The 25357-nt window shown below is 46.7% G+C and overlaps 1 protein-coding gene across 2 annotated transcripts in view; it reads right to left on the bottom strand.

Annotated features, from left to right (window-relative positions):
• The window catches only part of EHD4 (EH domain containing 4), a 69188-nt gene that overhangs the window by 18889 nt on the left and 24942 nt on the right, over positions 1-25357 (bottom strand). The window contains exons 1-2 of one of the 2 annotated variants that reach the window (XM_084776190.1): positions 22990-23186; positions 22182-22279 (exon numbers count right to left, since the gene is read on the bottom strand). In XM_084776190.1, coding sequence (XP_084632316.1) covers positions 22182-22279; positions 22990-23084 — 193 coding nt within the window. In that variant the 5' untranslated portion in view covers positions 23085-23186. Of the gene's footprint in view, positions 1-22181; positions 22280-22989; positions 23187-25357 lie in introns of those variants that run through there. The other variant, XM_084776189.1, reaches the window with a different exon arrangement.

Here is a 25357-nt window from a genome sequence, read left to right as displayed (position 1 = left end):
CTTAAGTTAAAAAATATAAACAATCCGATTCTGGGCTGAGGATGTAGCTGAGAGGCAGTGAGTAGCTTCCAGTGCTGTGCTGAGGTCCTGCTATTGGGAACAGAGCTGCTATGCAAGTTCACTCCAGGGAAGCCATTGTACACCTCTGGAGGAATGACCCCTGTCTGTATTTTACCTTTTTAAAGTAACAATGAGATTCAAGAAGTACAGGCAGTTTTGTGTAACTGAACAGCTATAAAGGACTGCTTGTCACACACCAGGTGACACAATCAAGAGGAGAGCACGGGGTTGTCAAAAGTGAGACAGGCTGGATTGCTCGGTCGCCCATACATACAGTAATTATTTACCACGTCAGCCATTCTGTAAGACTGACTCACTGGCATTTAATAGGCCCCTACTGCTGCACAACCATCACTCCCACCCGGTACAGAAACCTTCTCATCTTCCCACTAAATGTCAATTTGCTATCACCCCTCAAGGGAACAGGAAGCCCTGAGCGAGTGAAATCCTGAGAGGATCTGTGCTTTGACATAAACTGGCCATGTCAAAGACTCTAGCTCTTCAGACCCACAGAGGCATGGCAAAGCCTTCCTTGGATGAGAGATCAGTGCAAGTGAGGACAGTGTGTTCAGAACATGCCCACCATAGCTGTCCTCCCTGCCATGCTCACAGCCTGAAGCCTGCTCCCTACAGAGACTGCGCCCACTGAGATTAGCTAATCCCATTCCCTTGACCCAGCTGTCTGCCATAAGCCTGTCTCCTTGTTTATCTGTATGAAACAGCCCTGCCTCCTGATCAGCTGTGTGCAGTAATCCCACCTCTCTGCTCCATTGTGTATTAAAAAAAAACACACACACCGAGATTCCAGGGTGCTGTGGTTTCTCCAGCTAAGAGCCCCAGTTTTCTGTCTGTGTTTATATTTTCTTCATTGGCTCACTACCTCAGTCAGGTCCACTCCTGGACCCATGTTGGACGTGGTATCTTCCATGTCCCCAATATCTGGGAACAGCATTCTCCTTTCAAGGTTTATGAATCTGACTACTGTAGGTACATGTATATGAATGAATCATACAGTATTTGTCCTTTGAACTGGATGGTTTCACCAGATTAGAGGAAGAATGCGTGTGCGGTGTATGCACACGTGTGCCTGTGAGCTTGTGTGGAGGCAGGAGGAAGATATAAGGTGTCTGGTCTGCTTGATCACTTTTTGCTTTATCCCCCAGAACAAGGTCTCTCACTGAACCTTATTTTATTTTAGTTCTTGAGACAGAGTCTCATGGAGTCCTGGCTGGCTTGGAACTCACAGAGACTCGCCTGCCTCTGCCTCCGGAGTGGAAGTAAAGGCATATGCCAACCTGGCCCTAAAGGCTTTTATGTGTGCCTGTGTGCCTGGGGAGGGCAGAAAGGCATCAGGACGCTTGGAGCTGGAGTTCAGGCTTCTGTGAGCTGCCCAGGGTAGGTGCTGGGAACACAGAACTCAGGGGCTCTAAAAGGGCAGGATGTGCTCTTAACCCCTGCGCCGTCTCTCCAGTGCCCCATCTTCGGCTTATAAATTCTTTAAGCACAGGGACCATCTTCTTCATAGCTGCACACGCTGTAGTGGGCAGTGTGGGTTTAGACCCGTAGGCACCCAGAACTAATCCCACCTCCATACAGTAGCTGTGTGACTTTCAACAAGTGAACTATCTCTTACCTTGTTTGTAAAATGGAGCCTACAATAGTACCCACATACCTTTTAGGACCTCAGTCTTAACATATGAGGCATTTAGAATCATCCTAGCAATTAGAAACTGTTCAAAATGTTATCTACTGGTCATAGTAAAAAAAACAAAAACAAAAAACCAAAATTTTGTATCCAGTGCTTGAGGCACAGTGAGGTCACAGTAAACATTTATCAAAAGATAATGTTGTCTAGCTGGGGTGAAATACAGTTTGGATCTAGGGAAAGAGGGTGTTTCTGAGGGACTTTACAAAACTCAGGTTTCAGCTGGGCGTGGTGGTGCACGCCTTTAATCCCAGCACTTGGGAGGCAGATATAGCCTGGTCTACAAAGAGAGTTCCAGGACAGGCAGGGCTATTACACAGAGAAACCTTGTCTTGAAAAATAAAACAAACAAACAAAACTCAGGTTTATAGCTTTGTCCAGCTCCAAACTGGAACAATCCATCTGTCTCTTAAAATGCTTGTAAAGAGGGTCTATTCCCGACACATGGAGTGAAGGAAGCCAGTAATTAAAGAGGAAATGCTGAGCAATTCTGGAACAAGCAAGGTTAGGTGACACATCAGTGTCACATCAGCAGCGGTGGGGCTGGGACTGATCCCTAAGTGACTGGAACAAAGAGAGACCTGCTGGGGTGATGGAATTCTATCCCTTGATAAAGGTGGTAGCTACATGTGTACACAGATTTGCCACAACTCTCCAAACTGCATAATTAGAAGAGATGCATTTTATTAGATAAAAGCATGCACATATGCATGCATGTGTGAAGGCTGCAAGAATTACATAGCAACACCTTTTCTGGGTGCTCAAGATGTGTTTTTACATATTCATTTAATTGTTTTTAGACTTATTTCATGTGCATGAGTGCTTAGCCTGCATGTACCTATGTGCACCATGTGCGTTTCTGGTGCCCAAGCAGATGAGAAGGCAGCATTGGATCCTCCTGGAGCTGGAGTCACAGACAGCTGTGGGCCACCACGTGGGTGCTGGGAACTGAGTGTGGGTCCTTTGCAAGAGCCACAACTGTCCTACTGAACCACCTCTTCAGCCTGACTTCAGTCCTGATTATAAATATTCCAGTGGAACTTTTATTGGTATGAAACAAAAAGGAGATATAATCAGCCCAACTTTAAAGCCTTGGGCGCTGGGAAAGGGCATGTGCCCTTCGGAAGATTCCAGCTTGGCACTCCTGGCTCCACATTCCAGGAACAAAGGGAGGGTCAGGAAGGAAGGGGCCCGTTCATCCAATCGGGGGCTTCCCGTTGGTGGAAACTGTGGTCCTCATTTGGGCCAAAGAAAGAGCTGCCAGGAAATGGCAGCTAGGGTTCGAAGCTGCTCCCTGGCTCAGGTAAATTACAAGGCGGGGGACGGGAGGAAGCAAGTCTGGCAGTCTATTTTTAATAAGGGGAGGCATGCTCAAATTTCTCCTAGAGCCAAATTTCTAATCACACAATTTTTAAACAAGTTGTGTGTCAATAAAAGGATGTAAAACAATGGAGGACAATCAGAACCAAGGCCAAGTTCTCCCCGCCTGAGTCCTCATGTGGCCTCAGCATGGCCCTCAGTCCTGCTCCAACTCTCCTCTTTGCAAAGACTGGTCCTACCTCCTCAGGTCAACAGCACCAGTTCTTGTCGGGCCCTGACACTACCCCAAAACTGTGTCAGTTTGTTAGTGAGATCCCAAGGTCTCCTGGGCCCCCTGACTGTTGTATCTCTCCAGTACCTAGTTGGTGAGTGTCCACTAGGGACAGGCACTGAGAATGCTGGCCACTCTCCCAGCCACACTGCCCTTGTCCGCAGGCTCCTTCCTCTCCAATCTAGCCGCAACAGCTCCCAGCTCGTCAAACCCTGCGCACTCTGAGAATCAGCATTTACAAAGTCTCCGTGCCTGTGCCTCACCTCCGGGTCTTTTCTAGTAGTCTCCTCGTGAGCCCCACACTTCCCGCCTTACAAACACACAGGCCTCTATGTTGTGTGTCAGAGGCACTGGTCCTTTCCAGTCTCTTCTGCCTGTGCTTTCCTGCTGCCTGCACTGACTGGCTCTGTTCTCCATCTGACCACCAGTGAGGCCCTCTCTCCATGCAGCAGGATGGGGTTCCCTCCCCGTGTCCTCCCTATAGGACTGTTCTCTGCTTTGGGCTCTGGAGTGCCTCCTGGCCCAGACACCAGTCTAGACCATAGGAAGTTGGGGAGCAGAGGAGGTCGTAATCACACCTGCTACCCAAAAGCCCAGTGCAGTCACATCATCCAAGTCACGTTCCCTCTGACATGCTCTAACAGCAGCAACAATTTTCCTTTTATCTCATCTAGTCTGTAGTGCTGTATTCATTTGGTAATTAGAAGATATAAATTCAAGGCTGCAGAGATGGCTCAGTGGTTAATTGAACTTGCTTTCTTCCAGAGGATCTGAATTTGATTCTTTTTCTTTTCTTTTTTAAGGTGCTTTCTCTTTTTCTTTTTAAAAATTTTATTTTTAATTTGTTCACTTTACATCCTGATTCTAGCCCCCTCCCTCAGACACCCTCCCTCCCCTAACATCTGACCTCAGCCTATCAAGTTCATCTGGACTGCCTGTGTCCTGTTCCTCTGTGGCCTGGCAAGGCCACTCTGCCAGGGGGAAGTGGTCAACATGTGGGGGCCACAGTCCATGTCAGAAGTAGTCCCCACTCCCCATATTATGGACCCACAAGGAGCTGAATTTGATTCTTAACACTCACAATGGGAGGCTCCCCTCCCCAAGCTGTCTAACACTACATATCCAGATCTACCATTGAACATGAAGGTATTTAATACATTTGCCTTATTTCTCAAGAAAAAAAAAAGTAAAAATGGAACTATCATATAATCTGGTGATCATTTCTAGGTATTTATAGGACAGATGGCTTGCACCCCCATGTTAAATGTAGCATTATTTCTGAGTCAAGCTGTGAAACAACACAATTGTCCATACATGCATGAATATATAAAGAAAACGTAGTATATTCCTAATGCAGAATATCATTAAGCTTAAAAAAAAAAAAAAGGAAATTCTGCAGCATGTGTCAATGTAACAACCTGGATGGATTGGGAACATTATGATAAATGAAATAAGACTGTAGACAAATGCAAATGCTATGAGATATCAAAGCAGTCAGACTCACAGCCTCAAAGAGGGGAATGGTGACTGCTAGGGCCTGGGGAATTAGGACAACAGGCAGTGCTGCTCAGTTATGCCAGGAGAATGCGCCCTAGAGACGGGCTCAACTCCACTGCACCCAGAGCGGACTCTGTTAGAGGAGCCAGCGAGACGGCGCAGGGTGTAAAGTCGCTTGTCACTAGGTCTGAAAATTTGGGTTTGATCCCTAGAATCTATTGGCTGGAGAGAACTAATTTTTTTTAATACTTATTTTTATTTTATGTACATTGGTGTTTTGACTGCATGTGTATCTGCGTGAGATCTGTGTCAGAGCTCCTGCTATGTGGTTGCTGGAAACTGAACTAGGGTCCTCGGGAAGAGCAGTCAGTGCTCTTAACCTCTACGCCATCTCTGCAGCCTCAGAGAACTAATTCTCACATTTGTCCTCTGAGTCTCACATATGTTCTGTAGTCCATGCACACGCCCACCACCACCCACACATACAAATAAATAAACTTTTGTTTTCATTAGACCTGGGTGGGAGAAGATAGGAAAATTACAAGGAGACTGGATTGATTGCCCTTACCACAATAAAACAAAACAAAATCAAATAAATTTGGCTTGGCTGAATGGGTTGACTTGAACAAGCACCATTTTCTTGGCAACTTGAATGATATAGTTGCTTAAATAGTTCTTAAAAAAAAAAAACAGGCTGCTTCTAATTACAGGAAGTGTAAATCATCTAAAAATAAGCATCAACTATCTGGTCCACTCAGGCATTCTAAACGTATTTTTTTTTTCCTAAACGTATTTTTAACAAGAGGCACTTCAGTAAACAATCACGGTCGCACCGGTTAGACTTCTGTGGGGAGTCTGTCCATTGTTTCCTGGCTGAGTTTACTCTACAACTAGCAAAATATTTTTCTGGACATTTTATTGTTGTTGAGAACAAAATGACAGCTAAAAATATGCAATAGCTGTCCATATTTACTGGTCCTCACTCCACTCCAAGAGCCTCCTGGAGAATCATCTCAGTAGCCATCGTAACACTCACGCAGGGTGCTGTCATTTCCCCTGACCTACAGACAGGAGCCGGCTGGAGAGGTCACGCTCCCAGAGCAACAGGACGCAAACCCAGGCATCCTGACCCCAGCATCCGAGTGGAATCACAGGGATGCTGGGAGGCTAGAGCACTGCTGAGGATGTTGTTCCTTCCCTTTTCTAGAGATTCAGTTTTCTAGAGATTCGGTTTCCAGAGACAGGCTGAGCACTGGTGAACCTTCCCCCGCCCTGAGGGTGAAGCAGCATCTCTGCAGCGAGGCAGCCCATCCCCCAGCAGCAGAGCCCAGCTAGGTACATTTCGGAGCAGAGGCAAGCGGTGGTATCGGATGGGCAGGTGGCTTTGTTCTACTTTCCTCTCTGCACCAGCCTGTCTTCATCCTTCCCAGCTGACCCAGCCCAGTGTCGGGGTGAAGGTGGTGCTGAGGGATATGAACCCTAGTTCCAGCAGGACTCGGGGAGAGCACGTGCTGTGCTAACTCTGCCTACACAGGGGGGCCCTTGAGAAGAGTTGCTTTTGCGGAGGTTCAATGTGAGCTTTACCTCAAAGACCTCAGTGGGTAATGGCTACTTCCTGGAGAACACAACTAGCTAGAATAAGATTCCTGAGCTTAGGGGCAGCCCCCTGCCTCAGCACACCTGAAGCTGGCCTGGCCAACATTTAGATACAAACAAGGTCCAGATAAGGGCAGGAACTGGGCTTTGTGATGTTTACCTGGCTCCCCTTCCCTTCCTTCTGCCTCTGGGACTCAGTCCAAGACCCTGTACATCAGATTTCTCTGCCTGTTTCCTTGTAAAATAAACAAGCCAAGCTCACAGCCTGTTCCTCTGTCCTGTGTCAGGAGACCAGAGACTAACACATCAAGGCTGGTGATACACCCAGAACCCACATGGTGGGGGGCGGGAAATGGACTCTCTAAGGTTGTCTTCTGACCTTCATACATGTGTTATGCATAGTGTGCCCACAGAATGCACAGCCATTATAAATAAAGTTAAAAAGATCAACACAAGGGCTGGAGAGATGGCTCAGAGGTTAAGGGTACAGACTGCTCCTCCAGAGGTCCTGAGTTCAATTCCCAGCAACCACATGGTGGCTCCCAACCATCTATAGTGTGATCTGATGCCCTCTTCTGGCCTGCATGTGTACAAACAGGCAGAACAGTGTATTCATAATAAATAAATAAATCTTTTTTAAAAAAAAAATCAACACATAAAAGAAGCCAGTCAGCAGAGAAAGACCAGGAACATTTCCTTACCTGAGATCTATGTAACAACAAAGCATGTGTGGAAAAAAAAATCCCCCACCCACAAATGTGGGAGAAGCAGGTGCTATTTAAATGCCCTATAAAGAGCCACAGCTGTTAAACTTTAAGACTTTACTCCCTTTGGAGTACTTTCCATTTCTAATAAACTATCTCTACTCTTCTTTCTAGCCAATCTTTTTTCCTGGGACATAAGAGCCTGGAATTGAGTGCCCTTTGCTCCCAGATGGTACCAGTCCTCAGGAAGGTCGAGAGGATAAAGGTAGAGCACACTGTGGGAGTGCGTCCAGACCATGAAGAAGAGCCTCACCTCACAGGGTCGGGCCACTGACACAGGACAGAGGATGGATCTAGATGGGTCCTAGCTCAGTGAATCCCAGTGTTTCTTGTAGTGTAACCAAGTGAAAAGGAAAACTGTTTCCTATCTCATTTTCCATCTCAGATTGAAAATTAGGTCAAGAGGTGGATCCATTAAAGAGGGCTGGCACTGGGAAAGACAGGGTGCCATGTGACACTTGAGGCCCTTTTCTGGAGAGGGAAATTGCTGAGAATCTACTAATGACACACACACACATCTTGTCACTTGGCCCAGCTAATGATTCGCTGTTGCCAGGCCTCAGATTCCACTTCTATGAGATAAGTCTGGTGATCACCAAGGAATCTTTTGAATCTTAATTTCTAGCTGTTTGGATGGTTCTGGATAAGAGACTATGAAAAGTCAAATGCTTGGAAAACCCAGCTTAGCTTTTTAGCATCCACTTAATACAGACCATCCAGTAGATACAGGGTCAGCCTGAGGAGGCTACAGGAGCACTGAAGAATTACCTCTAATAAAATTAGCAAGCTACAAGTCTCTTTATCATATTCCTTCCATATGGAACTTGTGTGCTAGAGCATTTGGGCCAATTCCAAGGCCCTTGAATGTTTCCATTGCAGTAAATAGTTTGTTCTGAAAAGTTTAATTTCCTTGTGGCTCAATTCCAAACAATTCTATACTGAAAAAAAATTACCAAAGGAAAGATCAAAGAATGCTTAAAAAGTGATCTGCCTCAGCCTTTCAATATTGTATCAAAATTAACACCATCAAGGAATCAGTGTCACACATGAACAAATACCCATTTCTCGTTTTTTCAAGCTTGGTGTACATTAGACAAGAAACTCTTACACAATACACCCATAAATCAGACAGAGTCAGCTTGGCAAACGTTACTTGAGTTTTCTTGAGGCAAAATGCCAATATCATCAGGCCCCACCCAAGTGTGATAAGGCCAAACACTGACAAATAAGGCTTTGACCTTGACAATAAATCTTGTCATTCCCTGGTTCAGGGCAGTAAAAAGACAATGGTACTTCAAGCCATGATTTTCTAAAAAGAAATGTTAAACCAAGACGATGAGATCAAGAAAGGCCTTGAAATCAACTCCTGACGCCAAGGACCCAAACCCACCCTGCCCTGGCTTTAACACCCAGTACCGTGTGAGTGCTCTGTGAGCATGGGACCGTGGCCAGACACAATGACCCACCCCAGCAACTAAGTTACGGCTTGCCAAACCATTACTCAGAGATTTTGTGGCTTTATGTCACAAATTAAAAGATAGATCAAATCAGCAGAGACCATGTGAGTACACAAGGAGTCTTTACAAAAAAAAAAAAAAGACTCACTCTCATTTTACCAAGAAAAGTCCATGTGTTACAGCTATAGTTACCAATGGACTTCAAATTAAGTCAAATGAAGCCTGGTGTTGTGGTGTCAGAGACAGGCAGATCTCCGGGAGCTTAAGGCCAGCCTGGTTATACAGTGAGACCCTGTTTCAAAATGGAAATGAAATAAAGAAATAAAAGACAAAAAGAATCCAGGTGGAATATCACCAGGAACAGAAAAAGAGGTCCATGGGAGAAAGAAGTAGACTGTGACAGGAACTGGGCTGTCACCAAATAATTCCTCTTTCCTGAGCACTTTCTGTGGCAGGCCTCCCCAGTTCTAGCCTTGCTTGACTTTCCCTCGCTCCACTGTCAAGTATAAATATCAGATTTACCCTTTCCCCTTTCTATCTTTTGTTCCCTGAAGAACAAATGATAAAAAAAAAAAAGGTTTGGTCTGTCTCGGAGTGTTGAGGGATGGTCTAATGTATTTTGGTGCTAATTACTGCTTGCTGTCCCTGTGACCCACCTTTTGAGCAATAAAAAGCCATCCCACCTGGGCAGGGCGCAAAGGAGCTAGGGCTGTGGCTAAGGTTTGGGAGAGAGGGGGGAGGGGAGGGAGAGAAATCCTGGGAAGAGAAGAGAGACCGCCAAGAGGAGAAAGGAGAGAGGCCTGAAGGGAAGAGAGGAAGGCCACCATGGATTAGATGGAGGAGAAGCACATGGCTGGTATGGATGGAGAATCAGCCCAGATGAAGAACATCAACAAGTATTTGGGATTATGGATGGAAGGCAGCTTGATAAAAGTTATTAAAGACAGATGACATGGGATTGAGGCAGGTATCCCATACCTGCCCCACTATAAAAAATAGTTTAGAGGATTAATTAGTGTCTGTCCTGCTCCAGGTTCACTAAAGCTATTTTAAAATATAACAAGTGTCTGTGTACCTGGACCTACTGATCGTACTGATAATAATGGTAATTTTAAAACAATATCAGAGTCCCAGGATCTGTTATTTGGCCAAGCTAACCCTGAGATCCTGGCCTATCTATCTATCCTGGCTCTAATCACAGCTCTACACAATAAACAGTGGCCACCATGTCCGTTATTTATCATGGCTTTAAGCTAAATGGCTTATACACGTTCCCCCCTTTCTCTTCAGGACCCTGTGCTGGGATCTGAGCTCAGGTCAGCTTCCTCCAGGTCCCTCCACGAGCTTGCACCTGCACCACAGGTACCCGGACAGCCCTGTTATCTTCAGCTCTTCCACACCCACATGCGACTGTGAACCCTGAAGCCATTTTTCCTCTGTGCTTCACAGCTCCTGAGAGCAGCCGATTCTGTGGAAGGGGCAAGGAGGCTGGAAGTGGCAAAGGTTTGTGAGAGGGTCTGGGAAACGGAAAGATGCTCAGAAGCACTGCTCAGCATGATGCTTCTCTACTAACCAGCCCCTACATTTGTAACCATCTCACTCACTACAGGTACCCCCCCCCCCCCAGGAACGGGGGTGGGGGGAGAATAGACTATTGTAGAAGGTTTTGGTTGTTTTTTTTTTTCCCCTACATATAACAGTAGGGATTGAAAAGAAAGGCTCCATTATCCTAGGAGAGGCTATTAAACATAAATGTGTGTGTGTGTGGGAAATCTTCTTTAAATTCATTAGACGTTTGTAAAAACCCTACCTTCCAGAGATCTGAAATGCATAGAGGGTCCTTCACATGCAATGAGGGGACAGGCAGAGCGCAGCAGCTTCAGACCATCCCTTTCACCTAGTCACCTGCTGACCTCTGCAGGGCAGGATGACCTCTGCTCTCACTAGAGGTTCTCCCCTGGGAGACTCTGGTTAGCCTCAGAACCCAGCCCAGTGCTGGCTCAGGCAGCCTTTTCCTAGGGGGAGGAGAGCCGTCAAAATTTCCAGCATCTTATCACAATGCTGCTCCCAAATCCTAAAAGTGGGGCTGTCTTATACCAGAAGCCCTGAGGATCTGTCTCTGGTCACCACCCAAACCCCACCAGGAGGTGGTGGCAACTGTGCCCCAGCCTGGAACTCATCACCTCAGTCAGCCTGCCATGCATCACTTAAAGCAAAACTAGGCAGGAAGCTGAGAGAACAGGGCTGGAAACAAGACACAAAAACACCCTGGTATCAGGCAGAGAGAAACACAATCAACAACAGAATTGACCAGTAGTCTGTAGACAAGAATGTCCGGATGTTCATAATGATAATTCTGGGTAATCAAGAAAAGGTTAAAAAGATAACCTTCCAATGGCTTCCTGCTATTCCTAGAGCAAACTCTGTGCTTCTTCTCTAAGCCCCTGGCACACGCCTGAAGGCCCTCTCGGATCGCCTCACCCACTGTTCCTGGCTACTCACTAGTACACCCTGGACTCAGACCTTATGCCTCCCACCTCCCCACAACTGGCTTTTGCCAATGCAGCATCTTCTCCTGCAGGGCCTCTCTCAAAGACTCTGCTTGGCAAACTCTCCACTCTGTGTGTGTGTGTGTGTGTGTGTGTGTGTGTGTGTGTGTGTGTGTGTGTGTGTGTGTGTGTGTGTGTGTGTGGTGGTTCTAGGGATCAAATCAAGACCATATTAGGCAAGCACCCTACCAGTGAGTGCTATATATCCCTAGCCTTAATTTGTCCAGCTTACATGTCTCCTTCTCAGAGAGAATCCTTACCTAGACAGCTGTGGTAGGATACCACTGGCTGAGGGATACCAGGACTTTGTTTTTTAAGCCTGGGTTTCAACTTGTATTTGAAACACTTCTATCTCCATGGTCTACACAGTCAGCCAAACAGTCTTGCCGCTGTGAAATCTAAAGCAACAGGCATGCACAGAAAGAAGGTGCTGAAGAGCTTGGGCAGGAACACCTGGCAGTGTGGAGTGTGACAACCAATGAGGGACCCCTTGGGGAGGAAGGGGTTTATTTCAGCTTACAGTTCCACACCATAGTCCATTATTGAAGGAGGGCAAGGCAGGAACCGAGAGGCAGGAGGTAAGGCAGAGGAATGGAGGAGTGCTGCTTACTGGCTTGTCCTGCCTGCTCTCTTAGTCCTGGACCACCGGCCAAAGGGTAGCATCATCTACAGTGAACTGGGCTCTTCCATCTACAGGAAAATCTTACAAAGGCATTGCCTTAAATAAGATTCTTTCTTCTCAGAAGACCCTAGCTTTGACAAGTGGACACAAAAACTAGCCAGCACAAAGAGAAAAGTATCAATTAGCCTGCTTTCCAAGGCTGCCTTCCCTTCTCAAGGGTGAGACTGGTGGACTGTGACCTCCTGTTTGTGTAGAGTCTTGCAGTTAACGACATGAGCTCTAGAACAGTAGGTAAGAGACCCAACTGTCTTCTCATTAGCTGCTCTGCTTAAGCCACCACAGACTGCATGGGTTTTCTCTGGTAGCTCTGAGAGTTGACTAGTGGTTCTTAGTTAGGGTCCCTCACGAGGTCACATGGCAGTTGGGGCTGGAGTTACCTGATTGCCTAACTGAGTTGGTTGAGAGATGCGTGGTACCTTCATTCTCATGAGTCAGACCAGCTGAGCCTCTCCAGGGGATGGGTGTGGGTCTCCTCAACTATAGGAGCCTCCAGGGCACAGCAACGGGTTTCATCCCAAGCAAACATTCCTTCAGGGCTTCCTATGGCTCAGACTTGGGATGTCATGAAATATCCCTTCTATTCAATTGTACAGATCAGGAAGTGAGCCTGGAGGGTCAGATCAACCAGGTCAAGGTGGGGAGACTTTACATGGGTGTGAGCATTGAAGGCGTAGTTCAGGGCACAATGGTGAGAGGAGGCATCTATTGAGAACGCTATGTTCAAATCGTTTAGCCTCTGTGCTTCCCTACCACTGCTCCCAGCCCACCGAGTGTCTACAAGGGGCAGCTGAGTTAGTAGTGTATGGAAGGAACTCAAGTCTCAGCTCATACTCACGAGGCCAAGAAGCATTTCTCCCAGTTAATTTGTTTCCCAATACCTATGAAAACGTTGGTGATGCTTTGTGATTGTCAGTTGCTCTCTACGTGAGCTAAGAAAAAAACGTCTGCCCCACCATCAAAATATATATTTTTTTTGTTTTTCAAGTGAAAGTCCAGACTTTACGTTTAGAAAGAAGCAGTCATTCCTCATGATCAATTATGCATTTAAAATGTTAGTAAAATCTCTGCCAGGGCCTGGCAAATGCCACTCTGAGTCACAGTGGTTCACATTCAGATCAGAAGCAGCAGCGACACTAGTGATGTGGAATTTCCCGTGGCATCGGTGGGAAGGAGACATGAATGTGTTTGTCAGCAAACTTCTCCAAAACAAAAAGAAATCAGGATTTCCTGTTGAAGGCCTGAGTGGCAAGTGATGTCCAGCATCCCACAGCCCCAGCTGACCGGACTTAGTACCAGCCAGAAAACAGGATCTGACAACAAATCATCAGGGGTCGGGCCCAGCTACAGGGGAACTGACACTTTTCTGCTGATGCCAAACCCAAACAAAGTTGAGAGGTCACCAAACTCAATTCTAATGTGAAAACTGGCTTTGGGAGCTGGGCCTGGAGACACCTATCTACAGGACCCTATTGCATGCCGCCACCCACTTCCTAACCCTCAGTACTCTGCGTAACCTTCAAGACAAAAACAGAGTCTCCTGCCATGTGTGTGCCCGCTGGCTATGTGCCCATGTCCCGGCATCCACACCACTCCCCTGCCTCCCAAAAGCCCTCAGTTGCCACGTTTGTGCTTCCACCCTCTTTCTGCAGTCTAGAGGAGATAATAGTGAGGGCAGCCACGGCGATCTTCCCGTGCCTATACTCCAGATAGAGGCTGTGGTAGGAGCCTCATATCAACACCTCCTTTCATCTTCACCCTGGTCTGTCTGTAGTAGTTGGGGTGTGAGGTGAGCAAAGAGAGTCCTTCAAGAGGACAGATTAATAGATCAATGACTACAACTACAGTGCCAAAATGAACTCTCACATCTATAGACGACGACGATGATGATTGAGAAAAGATCTTACTATGTAGCACATTAGCCTGGAACTTTCTACATTGCCTAGACTGGCTCTGAATGTTTGATCCTTCTGCCCCATAAGCACTGAGATTACAGGCACGCATCACTGTGCTTGGTAAACTAATTAAGTTTTAGAACAAGGTATCAAGACAATGTGATGGGTGGAAATAATTATTTTTCAACAAATGGGGCAGGGACAGCTGGGTTTCCACACATGAAGGAAAGAAGCTGTACCTTTGACCCATACCATATAAAACAGCTAGCTTAAAGTATCAATGACTTCATGTAACAGCTAAAACTACAAAACTACTAAAAAATATTTGAGCAAAATATATGTAGTCCAGGCTGTAGCCACAGCTGACCTTAAGCTCCTAAGTTTCCTGCCTCCATCGCCTAACCCTCTAACCCTAACCCACAGGACACTCATAACAGCCAAAATGTTAGAAAATTCACACATCTATCAGCTAATGATGTGGTATAACCCTATGACGGAATATTATGCCACCATAAAAGAGAGTAAGCATTGGCATATACTATAATGCATATATGCCCTGTAAACATCACTGATGTTAAACACAAATACTTACTTCCCAGATGGTGAAATATACAGGGCAGGCAAATCCAAAGAGGCAAAGAGAAGCTCAGTGATGGCCTCACTAGGGCTGAAGGGGAGAATCAGTGTGACTGCTAAGGGTGTGGTCTTCTCCGGGGGTGAGGGGTGTCCTAACCTTGACTGTGACGATGGATGTGACTGCTAAGGGTGTGGTCTTCTCCGGGGGTGAGGGTGTCCTAACCTTGACTGTGACGATGGATGTGACTGCTAAGGGTGTGGTCTTCTCCGGGGGTGAGGGGTGTCCTAACCTTGACTGTGACGATGGATGAAGTAATTCTAAGCATAAGAAAACCAACAAATTACTTCTTTGCAAGGCAAGAAAGATAATTCCGTGCCCCTAAAGGGAAGAGGAACCTTCTCTTAGCAGCTTTGCTCGGTTTGTAACCTTCGCTCCCTGCTGGCTGCACGCCTTCACTACAGCTCCTGTAGTGAGAGAGCAAGGTGGCTCAGCCCAATGCGCACTTGCATCAGTGGAGTGTATACACTCTGTGTCGGGCCTTTCTGAGCTGGCTAGGTTTGAGATAGCATCTCGATACAGTCCTGGCTGGCCTGGAACTCACAGAGAAGCACCTGCCTCTGCCCCCCAAGGTATGGATTAAAGGTGCGCACACCTGGGGCTTTTAAAAAAAGACAGTCTCAAAATGTAGCCCACATTGGCATGTATGTTGAGAATTATAAGCCAATGCCATCAATGGCTACTCTGTTTTCTGTCCTTCCTGCCCTCTCTCTCCCTGTCCCTCCCTCTCCTTCTTTCTTTCATGGCTTAAATGTTTTAAAACTTATTTCTCTATTTGGGGGTGGTGTGTGTGTGTGTGTGTGTGTATGTGTGTGTGTGTGTGTGTGTGTGTGTGTGTGTGTGTATGAGTACATGTATGTGTGCCATGTATGTGCAGTGCCAGGGAGGTCAGAAGAGGGCATCAGATCCTTTGGAACTGGAGTTACAGGTGGTTATGAACCACAATGTGGGTGCTAGGAATCAAACCCAGGTCTTGTGCAAAAGCAATAAATGCACTCGGCCTGAGCTGTCTCTCTAGCCCCACCTTCCTGGAATTCTGAGACCCAGGTTGGCCTCAAAGTCAAGATGCAGCTCAGGTTGACTTTGAACTCCTGATCATTCTGCGTCTCCCTCTAAGTACTGTCCAGCAGGCATATGCCGTGATGCTCAGCTTCTACTATCTACTTTCAGCTTCTACTATCTACTTTCAATGTATTAACTTATTTATAACAATCCTGTAAAACTGGTATTAATTCTGTTTTACAAAGCAAGCAACAATGTCCCCAAGGCCATACAACTGAAATAGCTGAGCTGAATTTAAATCCAGGACTTATAGTTCTCTTGTGCTCTCCCTTCTTTATTACATTGTGCTGGCTAGTTTCTTGTCAACTTGATACTAGCTACGGTCATCTGGGAGGAGGAAACCCCAAATGGCCTGCAGGGCATTTTCTTGATTAATGTAGGAGGGCCTGGTGCACTGAAGAGTGGTGCCACCCCTGGTCAGTTGGTCCTGAGGTGGCTTAAAGGTACATTAAGCAAGCCAGTAAGTAGGACTGCTCCATGGCCTCTGCATCAGCTCCTGCCTTGAGTTCCTACTGTGGCTTCCCTCAATGATAAACTGTTATTGGGGCATGTAACCCAAATAAGCCCTTCCCTCCCTAAGTTGATTTTGGTCATGGCCTTTATCACAGCAACAGAAAGCAAACCAAGACAATCACTCCAGGAACTTCAATCCCTTGATTGGAGCAAAGAAAAGAATTTGATTCCAGGTTTACATTGATTGTTACAGAAACCATCTCAGAACAAAATAAATATGCAGTATTTTAAATCAATGAATGAATATAAAACATTTGAACATTTTCAAATATTTTATTTTATCTTTTATTTATGTGTATGCACACATGGGTGCAGGTGCCTGCAGAGGCCACAGGAGGGTGTCTGATTCCCAGGAGCTGGAATTACAGGCAGTTGTGAGCTGTGAGACTTGAGTGCTGGGAACCAAACTTAGATCCTGTGCAAGAGCTTTAGGTTATCCTACAGGGGATAGATCTGAATAACACGGCAGCCAAAATGTGTAGTCTTGACCTGCCCCAACTCTGCAAGGCCAGCTCCTTCTCATTACTTAGGTCTTGGCTAAAGGGTTGTCCTCACCGATGCCTGCACCATCCTAAGTGCAGCCAGCCTCACTGGCTCCTCACTGAGCATGTCTGGTATCACCACTCAACACTTATTTATACCAGTGAATCAAATAATTTACCTGTTTCTTTTTGTCTTATTGTACCATAAATTCTAGCAGGGCATGATTGTGTCCATCTTGCTTGCTAAGTTAAGTATTTGTTGAATGAAGTCCGGTATTAAGGCTCCACTCTTGATTCAGGGCTTATATCCACAGCCCTGCACTACACCCCACCCACACCTGGGGTCTGCTGGCCAGCACCACAGCTTCTCCAGCAGCAGAGACCATGTAAAAAGCTGTGGGTACAAGACCCTGCTGCAGACCTTTAGGCCCCCAGGACAGACTCATTCTCCTTTACTCATGTGTATTTTCCCTTAAATCCTTCTCCTTCCCAAAACGCAAGAGGGGAAGTCACTCTTATCTGGATATCTCTAAATGTTCCTGGGCAGCCATCAAAATCCGGTCTTTTGTCTTTAAAGTTAAAAAAACTTGTCAAGTAGGTATGCTTGTACTTCCTTGATTGTGGTCTGTTTTTGTCTTTTCTACGTTTTTTTTTTTCTTTTTTCTTTCTGTGCCCTTAGTAATCACAGCCTGGACTTCCATGCCCTGCTCCCCAGCTCCGGCTCTTCTTTTGTGATATAAGTTTGAGGCCCTTGGGTTTGTTGGCAGTCTCTTGAAACTGCCTGTTCACGGGGTGTGCCAACGGTCAGGTGCCGGACTCAACAGCACTTGCTTGTGAGTGTGCAAGTACTAGTGAACGGTTCCAAAGGTCGCTGCTGTCACTGCAAGGCAGAAGGCTCTCTCAGTCTCACATACCACCACTGCCTTGCTTTTATTAGCAGGGCTCTCTTTTGCCCTTTCACTACCTTGCCAGTGCTAGTGGTCACTGGTTTTGATGAACAAACTGGGAGCAACAGAAACAAGGCTTTCTTTAGAGAAAGAAATTCAGTTTTCATTTGATGAGGTACAAGCCCTGGGAGAGCAAGTAGATTGAATAGAAGACTCAAGCCAAGAGGCTGTTTTTTCCTTCAGACTTCTTGGCATCCTGTTGTTCTGTTTCATTCTGTTTTGAGACAGGGTCTCACTCTGCAACCCAGGCTGGCTTCAAACTTATTATGTATCCTGGGTCACCTCTGAACTAAATCCTCCTGCCTCAGTATACCAAGTGCTATGATTACTGACATGAGCTACCATGTTTGTTTTTTTGTTTTGTTTTGTTTTAATTTTTAGAAGGGGAAAACCTTCTAATTTTTGTTGCCATAATCAGGTCTTTAGAGGGTATGCAAACCTCTATCTCAGGAACCCACAGGAATAGTTACGTGCAGCTAAAACAGCACCTCAATGCCACTGTGCTACAGACACAGACAAGGGCACTGACTGCCACATTACAATTGGAGATAGACTTGAAGAGGTTGTCCTGAGTAGCTGGTTTTCATGCCAAGTCCAGAAATAAACCCTAGCTGATGTTTAGGTTCTGCATGGAATAAACAGTAGTCTAGGAAGCAAACAGACTGAGGGCCAGAAATGATAACAGACTAGGAATAAAAACAAAGATGTGCATGTGGATAAATGTGCCCCCCCCACCCCCATCTCATCACATTATGTCAACAATCTGCACGTTGTCATCAGGCAAAGGAGGCACAGAAGAGTGAACTAGATCAGAATTTACCCACCCAATTTTGAAAAATAATTTGGAAAAAATCTGAAGAACCCACACACCCCTTTATTGGCAAGAAGGTTTGTGGGACTTACAGGCAGCTGTTACCTGTTTCTTCTCTCACTGTGACTGGCCTAGAGAAAAGGAATGGCTGCATAACATCCGTGCCACCCTGGCAACCACACTTGCCCTTCCACCCGGTACAGAATAAAGACACCATGCTTATAATGCAATGAGAGAATTAACATGGATGTGTACAGCTGCAGGCAAGGGGGACATATGACTGAACCCCAAGTTCAAGAGTCCCTATTTCCACTTTTACCAATAAAGTATCTGACTCCTTCCTAAATTTTTATCTTTATTAGGCTGTCCGGTCCCTAAATCTCTGGCCCCTGGTCCTTACCACTCTGGGTAATGGGCATGAGGCCTGCCAGTAGGACACATGAAGCCAGCTCTCCATTTCAGGCCCATCCTATCCAGTGTGACCTGAGCAGAGTAGCATAACACTCAGTTGCTTCACCATCTGCTTGATCCCAAGCTCACGGAAGATGCTGCGTTCGCAGGAGTGAGTCAGTGCATCATGCTGGGGGTGCTCAGCAGTCAGCCTACGCACACTGCTCCTCCCATAGCCACCACTCCTCCCCAGCAGGCAGGAGAATGAGCTGGCTTCTACACATCTTACTTAGACCGTCAACTAACGCTGGCAGTAGTCACTCCTCTAAGCCTGCTCTCCAAATGTGACACCATCAGTGATTTTTACCCTGCTCCTCAGGTCTCAAACTCGGTCACACATCTGCCTGGCAGCTGGGAAAATTCTCACGACTGCTTTCAAGGTTGCTTTCCTAGAGGTGGGAGGGTGAGGAGGCTTCTGGTTCCGTTTGCTCATGGTTAAGTTCAGGTTTAAATTAGATAATAAATCTTAAATTGCTAGCAGTGTTTACAGTGACACACAGGGAGGGTTTAGTACACCGTGGCTGTTACATTATTAACTACACACTTCAAGTGGGCTCCTTTATCACATAAGAGAGTAAGTCACAAGGCTTGTTAAGGGTTAAACCCATACATTCCAAGAAGGAAAACAGAGAGGAGATGATACATCAGCACCCTCTTCCTCTTCTATGCACTTTTGCAAGGGAGTCAGACACCTCCCAATAAAGCCAACATACAATGTTTTTAATGCTCATGGGGTCATGGTTGATAAGTACTCCACTGGCCAATGCTGACCCTAACTGCTAGCAAGGGCAGGGCTGTGGTCTTAGCTGGACAGAAAGACATCAGTCTGAGCACAGGTGAGATGTGTACAATTACTAAAGTTGAAGCAGATTTAAGGCACTATATATATTCTTTGACGTTAACATAGTGAATATGTCAGTTGGGTGACTCCAACCACAAACTATGCCCCCGACACCATGTGCCAAAAGGCTTGGGACCCTTGGCTATGGTCCATGGCACTGCTGCTTAGAGACCAAGGTCCTTCCCCACCAGTTGCTGTGTCCCTCGGAATGGCAGGGACCAGCTGGTGGGCTTGAGCCATATGTGCTATTTCTGTGCATAGACTGCAAGAGTTCACCACAGTAAATCAGACCAGGATGTGAGTCAGGTCGTATCAAGTGCTGAAAGAGACTGATCTTCAAAGCACACTAGAAGCATCATGCCAAGCTTCACCACCACCATGGAGCAGCTGTTGTTTGAAAGATACTTGTAATTACTACCCAGAAGAGAAACGCTAGGAACACGAAAGGTGAGCATTGCCCAAAGGCCCGCCAATGGGAAAAAGGGATAAGGTAGAAGCAGCGCTCTAGAAGCCCTAAAATTCTGTGGTAACAAGATTTATCAGGGTGGCATATTCTCCACAATACTTGAATCAGACATGTAGAAGCAGTAAATTGGGACAGCTCAGAAAAATTGTAGAATTTGCTCCTCCCCGCAAAAATACATTTCACCAGCCATTCAGATTAACGGTGCCAATTGGTATGTGTGTGTGCACACAATCCCACAGGTCTATGTGCATGCCCATGCATGTGGCAGTCAGAAGATAATTGGCTGTCATTTCTCAGTGCTATCTACCTTGTGTTTTGAGCCAGGGTCTCACTGGCCTCAGATACGTACAACCCTATCTCAAACAAAACAAACAAAATCATCTATGGGTACTGAGCTACAAAGATCCACAAAACAAACAAACAAAAAATCTGTAATGCTCTTTGGTTTTTTGTTTTGTTTGGTTTTGTTTTGTTGTTTTTTTGAGACAGGGTCTCTCTGTGTAGCCTTGGCTATCCTGGACTCACTTTGTAGACCAGGCTAGCCTTGAACTCACAGTGATCCACCTGCCTCTGCCTCCTGAGTACTGGGATTAAAGGCCTGCGCCACCACGCCCGGCTCTGTAATGCTCTTTGTAAGAAAAAAAAAGAAGTGTTCACACTATGACAGGCACATTATTAGTTAAATAAAATATATATGTTCCTTTTATTAAGCCATGGAGACAATTATAGCAAAATGTCAGTTGTAGAAAATGTGTCCAGTCAATGCATTTGTTAGAAATTATGTATTTAGAAATGTAGGAAGAACTGTTCTGCCAGTGAGTTTCTTTACACCCTTACTCATTTGAATTCTTTACAACAGGTATTATTTTTATAATAGAAAACAATAACAACAAGGATCTCAATGAAAAGACCAGTGCAAGACTGTTTTTTTTTTTCTTTTCTCTCTAATCGTCAGATTCTGTGAAGTCTCAAGGTAGCTAATGGCACTGTTAATGTTCCTGCCAGAACAGTAAAGAACCACAGGACGAGCCTTAGCTCAGGCAGACCGCTCTCTCTGTGGGTCCACGGGATGCCAATGGAAGGAGGGTCACTGGCTGAAGAAGCCCTTTCAGTGCCAGCACACAGCTTGCATGAACTGAGCAACTACACTTTAGCTTCCTGTACTGTGAGGAGTTCACTGTTGGTCACACTCATGGCTGACTCCAGACTGGCTGCCACTCAAGTCTGACATGCATGGGGTCACTGGCATGCTGTGCAAAGGACTGTGAAGCTATTGGCAGGAAGTGACAGCCGCAGAGCACCTCAGAAGCATGCTTTCCTTCTATGGCAGTGAGTGTGTGGGAGGGTGTTCGTTTGACCTGCCTCACAAGCATAACCTTAGGATCCTATCTCCTCTATGTTGCTCTGTCCTAGGATCTATCCCATGACCCTTTTCTCTGGACTTGGGGCCAGAAGGCAGCAGTATACCTGTTGAAACCACAGTGCCCAGGTCTGGAAACGGTCACAGTCCTGTCTGCCAAAGGCTGTGGAAGCCTTGTCATTGTCCAAGCACTTCTGATTTTCCTATATATGGACTTTCCACATCAGAGTTTCCTCTGGGTAACCCCTGCTCATCCTCCAGATACTAGTTCAGATGTCACGGCCTCAGGGGTGCCTTTTCCCACACTCCTACCCCCGGCCAGGCTCCCTCATACCTTGCTATTGGGCTGCAGTTCGTGGTGTTTCACCCAATCCCCTTTTAGCTCTATGACAACAGGAAGAATGACTGTTTCATTTCTATTTCTTCGAGGACAGGAACCATTTCTACATTCTGCTGTGCTCCCAAGCACAGGATAGAGTCTGCCTAGCAAAAACTTCCACAGGGCAAGATGCTTCAAGGGCTCCTGGGGTAAAATCCATGCCAGCGGAAGGAATATCACATGTCACATGTAACGGTTAAGGGGCTGGGATCGGGGTGGGGTATTCCCCTCTTGATGCTGGATATAGCTAAAATCGCAGAACCTAGGATGCCTCCTCACTTGTTTCTTGGGCCTCTCTGGCTGCCTAGGATACTGGGGGAGGCCCTGGGCTGTGGCTGTCCTGGAGTATGGGAAGAATGGGACCGGAGCAGAAAAGCTCTGCTCATAGTTGAAGGGACTTGGGTCAGCTCTGGGGAGGGTGGGAGGGGCAGTGGGGCACTGACCTCGGCTGATGCGCTGCTTCTCCCCAGATAGGATGCCGGGGCTGTCAATGATGCTGATACTCTTCAGAACCTGGTTGGGCAGCTGTGAGCACATGAACCTGGAAGAGACAGAGCAAAGTTGGGGCCAGACACTGGACCCTGCAGAAGTCTCTAACTGTGGGCTCCCTGGGCTCTCCGTTCACTGATGTCTGTTAAGGGGATAGAGGATGTAGACAGAAGCTAAAGTGCCTGTGAAGTGGACTGTAAAGCATGGACTTAGAGGAAATTGATGGCAACTTCACTGAGGCCACAGAATAGCTGCCATTCTACAGACAAATGTGGGAGATGGGCTGCAACCCATTTCTACCTGCTACTTGATCCCTTATTGTTAACTGTGGTTTTAGCTAATATATATCAAACACTTGGGCATTTTATAAATATTAGCTACTTTGATCCCTAACATCTGTCTATCAGTCTCAGAGAAGTTAAGGAGCTGAGTCGCTCAGAGTTGGGCCTTAAGCTCAGTCTGACTCCTACCCCCAGGAGCCTCCTGTCCCCCGCCCCCCCCTTGTCCAATCGTCCTAAGTGTTAGCTGTGTCCTTCAGGGTGCACTTCTCCTAGGCCAGAGTATCTGATCTTGTGCACTGCCCTGCAGACAGCTAGAGGTCCTGGGGCTGGTGTCCCTTTCCGATGCCCCAATGGCCCAGCAGCTAGTTCAGCGAGGAGCAGGTTATCATCGCTAGATAATATCACCCCTCAGATGCTTAAGAGTCCTAGGGGCGCTCTGAGAGCAGCTGAGGGGACAGAGTCAGCCCAGAGCCTGACTGACCTCTGAACTGTGTCCAAGCCTCTCTTCCGGCCTCTCTTGCCTGCTACCTCCTCCTCCTCCTGACCAGCAACCCTGTTGCTCTCGCTTCCCATCATCTGCTCAAACAAGCGGGAGGCAGAGTGGGATGGAGGACAGTTTTCACTTGTGCTCTAGCCGACTTGGGCTCAGACTCTGTTCAGGTTTTTCTATGACACCTTAGACAAAGGGTTTTCCCTGTGGGCCTCAGTTTCCTTATATGTACAGGGAGGCAACTAAACTGGAATCTGCTGTGTCCTTGGGAGCTTTCCCATTGTGAACCAATGAGTAATAGCAGGAAGTACTTTGTTACTTCCACCCCAGGCCAAGCGCCTGGTTTGGATCTTTGTTAAGTCTGTGTATGTTTTAAAGGGGAAACAGAGGGCCTCTCCTCTTCCTGTTTTAAAAGTGCCTAACTTCTGTATCTGTGTGGACAGAGGCTCGAAAACACTTGGGAACAGCTCAATTCTTCCAGTCAGTGGAACCAGTGGGGATTACTCAGAAAGTAAGTATGCCGGGAATGCAGGGCAAGGAGGCCTCCCAGCCTCCACAGCTGTGGCTGAGCAGCCCTGTGTGCGGGGGAGGGCATCCAGGCCCAAGGTGCCACCACTGATATTGATGAGAACTGTCCTTTAAGGGGCTCGGGGCTAGTCATACATTCTTTTCTGTTCTTCCAAATCAGCCCAAGAGACTGGAGACAAGGCGACCCTTTGAAGCACAGAGCAGTTACGACATCACGAGGTCTTGCAATAATGTGTGGCTGGCAGGAGACCACAAGCTGGTATCTCCTAAGTCAGATGAGCAGAACTCAGTGCACAAAGTTGAAAACCTCCATAATGTTAAAAATAAAGCCAAGTCCATGTAAGGGAAACTTCTCATTCATCTTTTTCTCTGGCCCCTCTTGTGCCCTCAGCTTGACTGACGGATATGAGCGTGATATGCGCAGAGCATGCAGGGGCCACTAACCACTGTGTGTTAAGCTCCCAGGGAGAACGCCACAACTCAGTGCACACCGTGTTTCCTGTCAGTTTATGCCGAAACAGCCGGCAACGCTAAACATGCTGTACCTCTGTAAAACTATTTTATACAAACTGCTCCCACAGGAAGCTGTTTCTCCAAAACCACAGTATCACACTCAGTATCAATTTTTCTAAAACACAAGAATCCCTAGATTTTAGTGTGAGGCTAACAGGCGGACTTAAAATTCCTACACTACTCACCCCTGGAATGTTCAGCAAGAACATGCCAACAGCTCCCAGGTCAGGTGTGTGAGGCACAGAGCAAGAGGCAGTTCTGTTGCGCTATCTCCACAGCAGCAAGGACAACTGCCAAAAACGGACCCTGGCAGGGTTCCAGGGGCATAGGAGAAGGGGCTGTTGAGGCTGTGTGTGCAGGACTGGACTCCATTCCAAAGAAACTGAATGGGTTGGGGCAGGGGCAGGAGGGCAGATAGCACAGCAGGCACTGGGTACTCATGGTGCCTCAGCAGGTACTGCAAGGTTAAGTCTACACATGTAGGCATGCCCCTGAAACCACACTCTATGTAATCAGGAACCCCTAACGTCACGATGGCAGCCACTGCTTATCTTTCCACTCTCAGAAAGGATGGTCAAAGGCAAGGTTTGTCATATCCCTCACAGCAGGGCTGGTTGGGAGTCCTAGCAGCAGGTTTCTGCTGGAACATTTCCAAGCAGAGATTTGCTGTGCCAAGATGGAGTTCCTACTCTTTTCTGAAGTGACTAAAATAGTGCAGACACCTGGCCTCCTCTGTATCACACGGAATGCAGATGCGCTACAGAGACCCCGGACCTCTCTTCGTTCCCAGAGGTCCCTCCCATTGACCTGGTGAATTTTGTTTCCTGAGGTAAAAAGAAGAAAACGATCAAGATCCTTCACTGGATCCCCAACTCCATGTTACCACCATGTCTAGGCAAAGTCAAGGGCAGCAACAGGGCAGAGGAGAGAGCGATGGCAGGGATCATAAGGTCTCAAGGAGGTCACTAGTTCTGCCTCACAGGAATACAGGAAGGTAAGAGCATTAGCTACTTAAAACTGCCTACAAAGCTAAAATTCTAAGTTAATGACTAATGTTTAAAAAATAAAATTTGAAAACAAACAAACAAATAAATTTGGGCCAGCAAGATTGCTCAGCAGCCATTTCTGATGACTTGAATTCAATCTCCTAGCCCTACATGGTAGAAAAAAGAAAGAAAGAAAAGTGGTGGCTTAGCCAGGATTGGTGGCGCACGCCTTTAATCCCAGCACTTGGGAGGCAGAGGCAGGCGGATCGCTGTGAGTTTGAGGCCAGCCTGGTCTACAAAGTGAGTCCAGGATAGCCAAGGCTACACAGAGA

Source organism: Acomys minous, assembly GCF_964271855.1.
Source record: "Acomys minous genome assembly, chromosome: 3".
NCBI classification, from domain to species: domain Eukaryota; kingdom Metazoa; phylum Chordata; class Mammalia; order Rodentia; family Muridae; genus Acomys; species Acomys minous.
The sequence above is the reverse complement of the archived record's forward strand: the minus strand, read 5'-3'. Positions and strand labels throughout refer to the sequence as shown.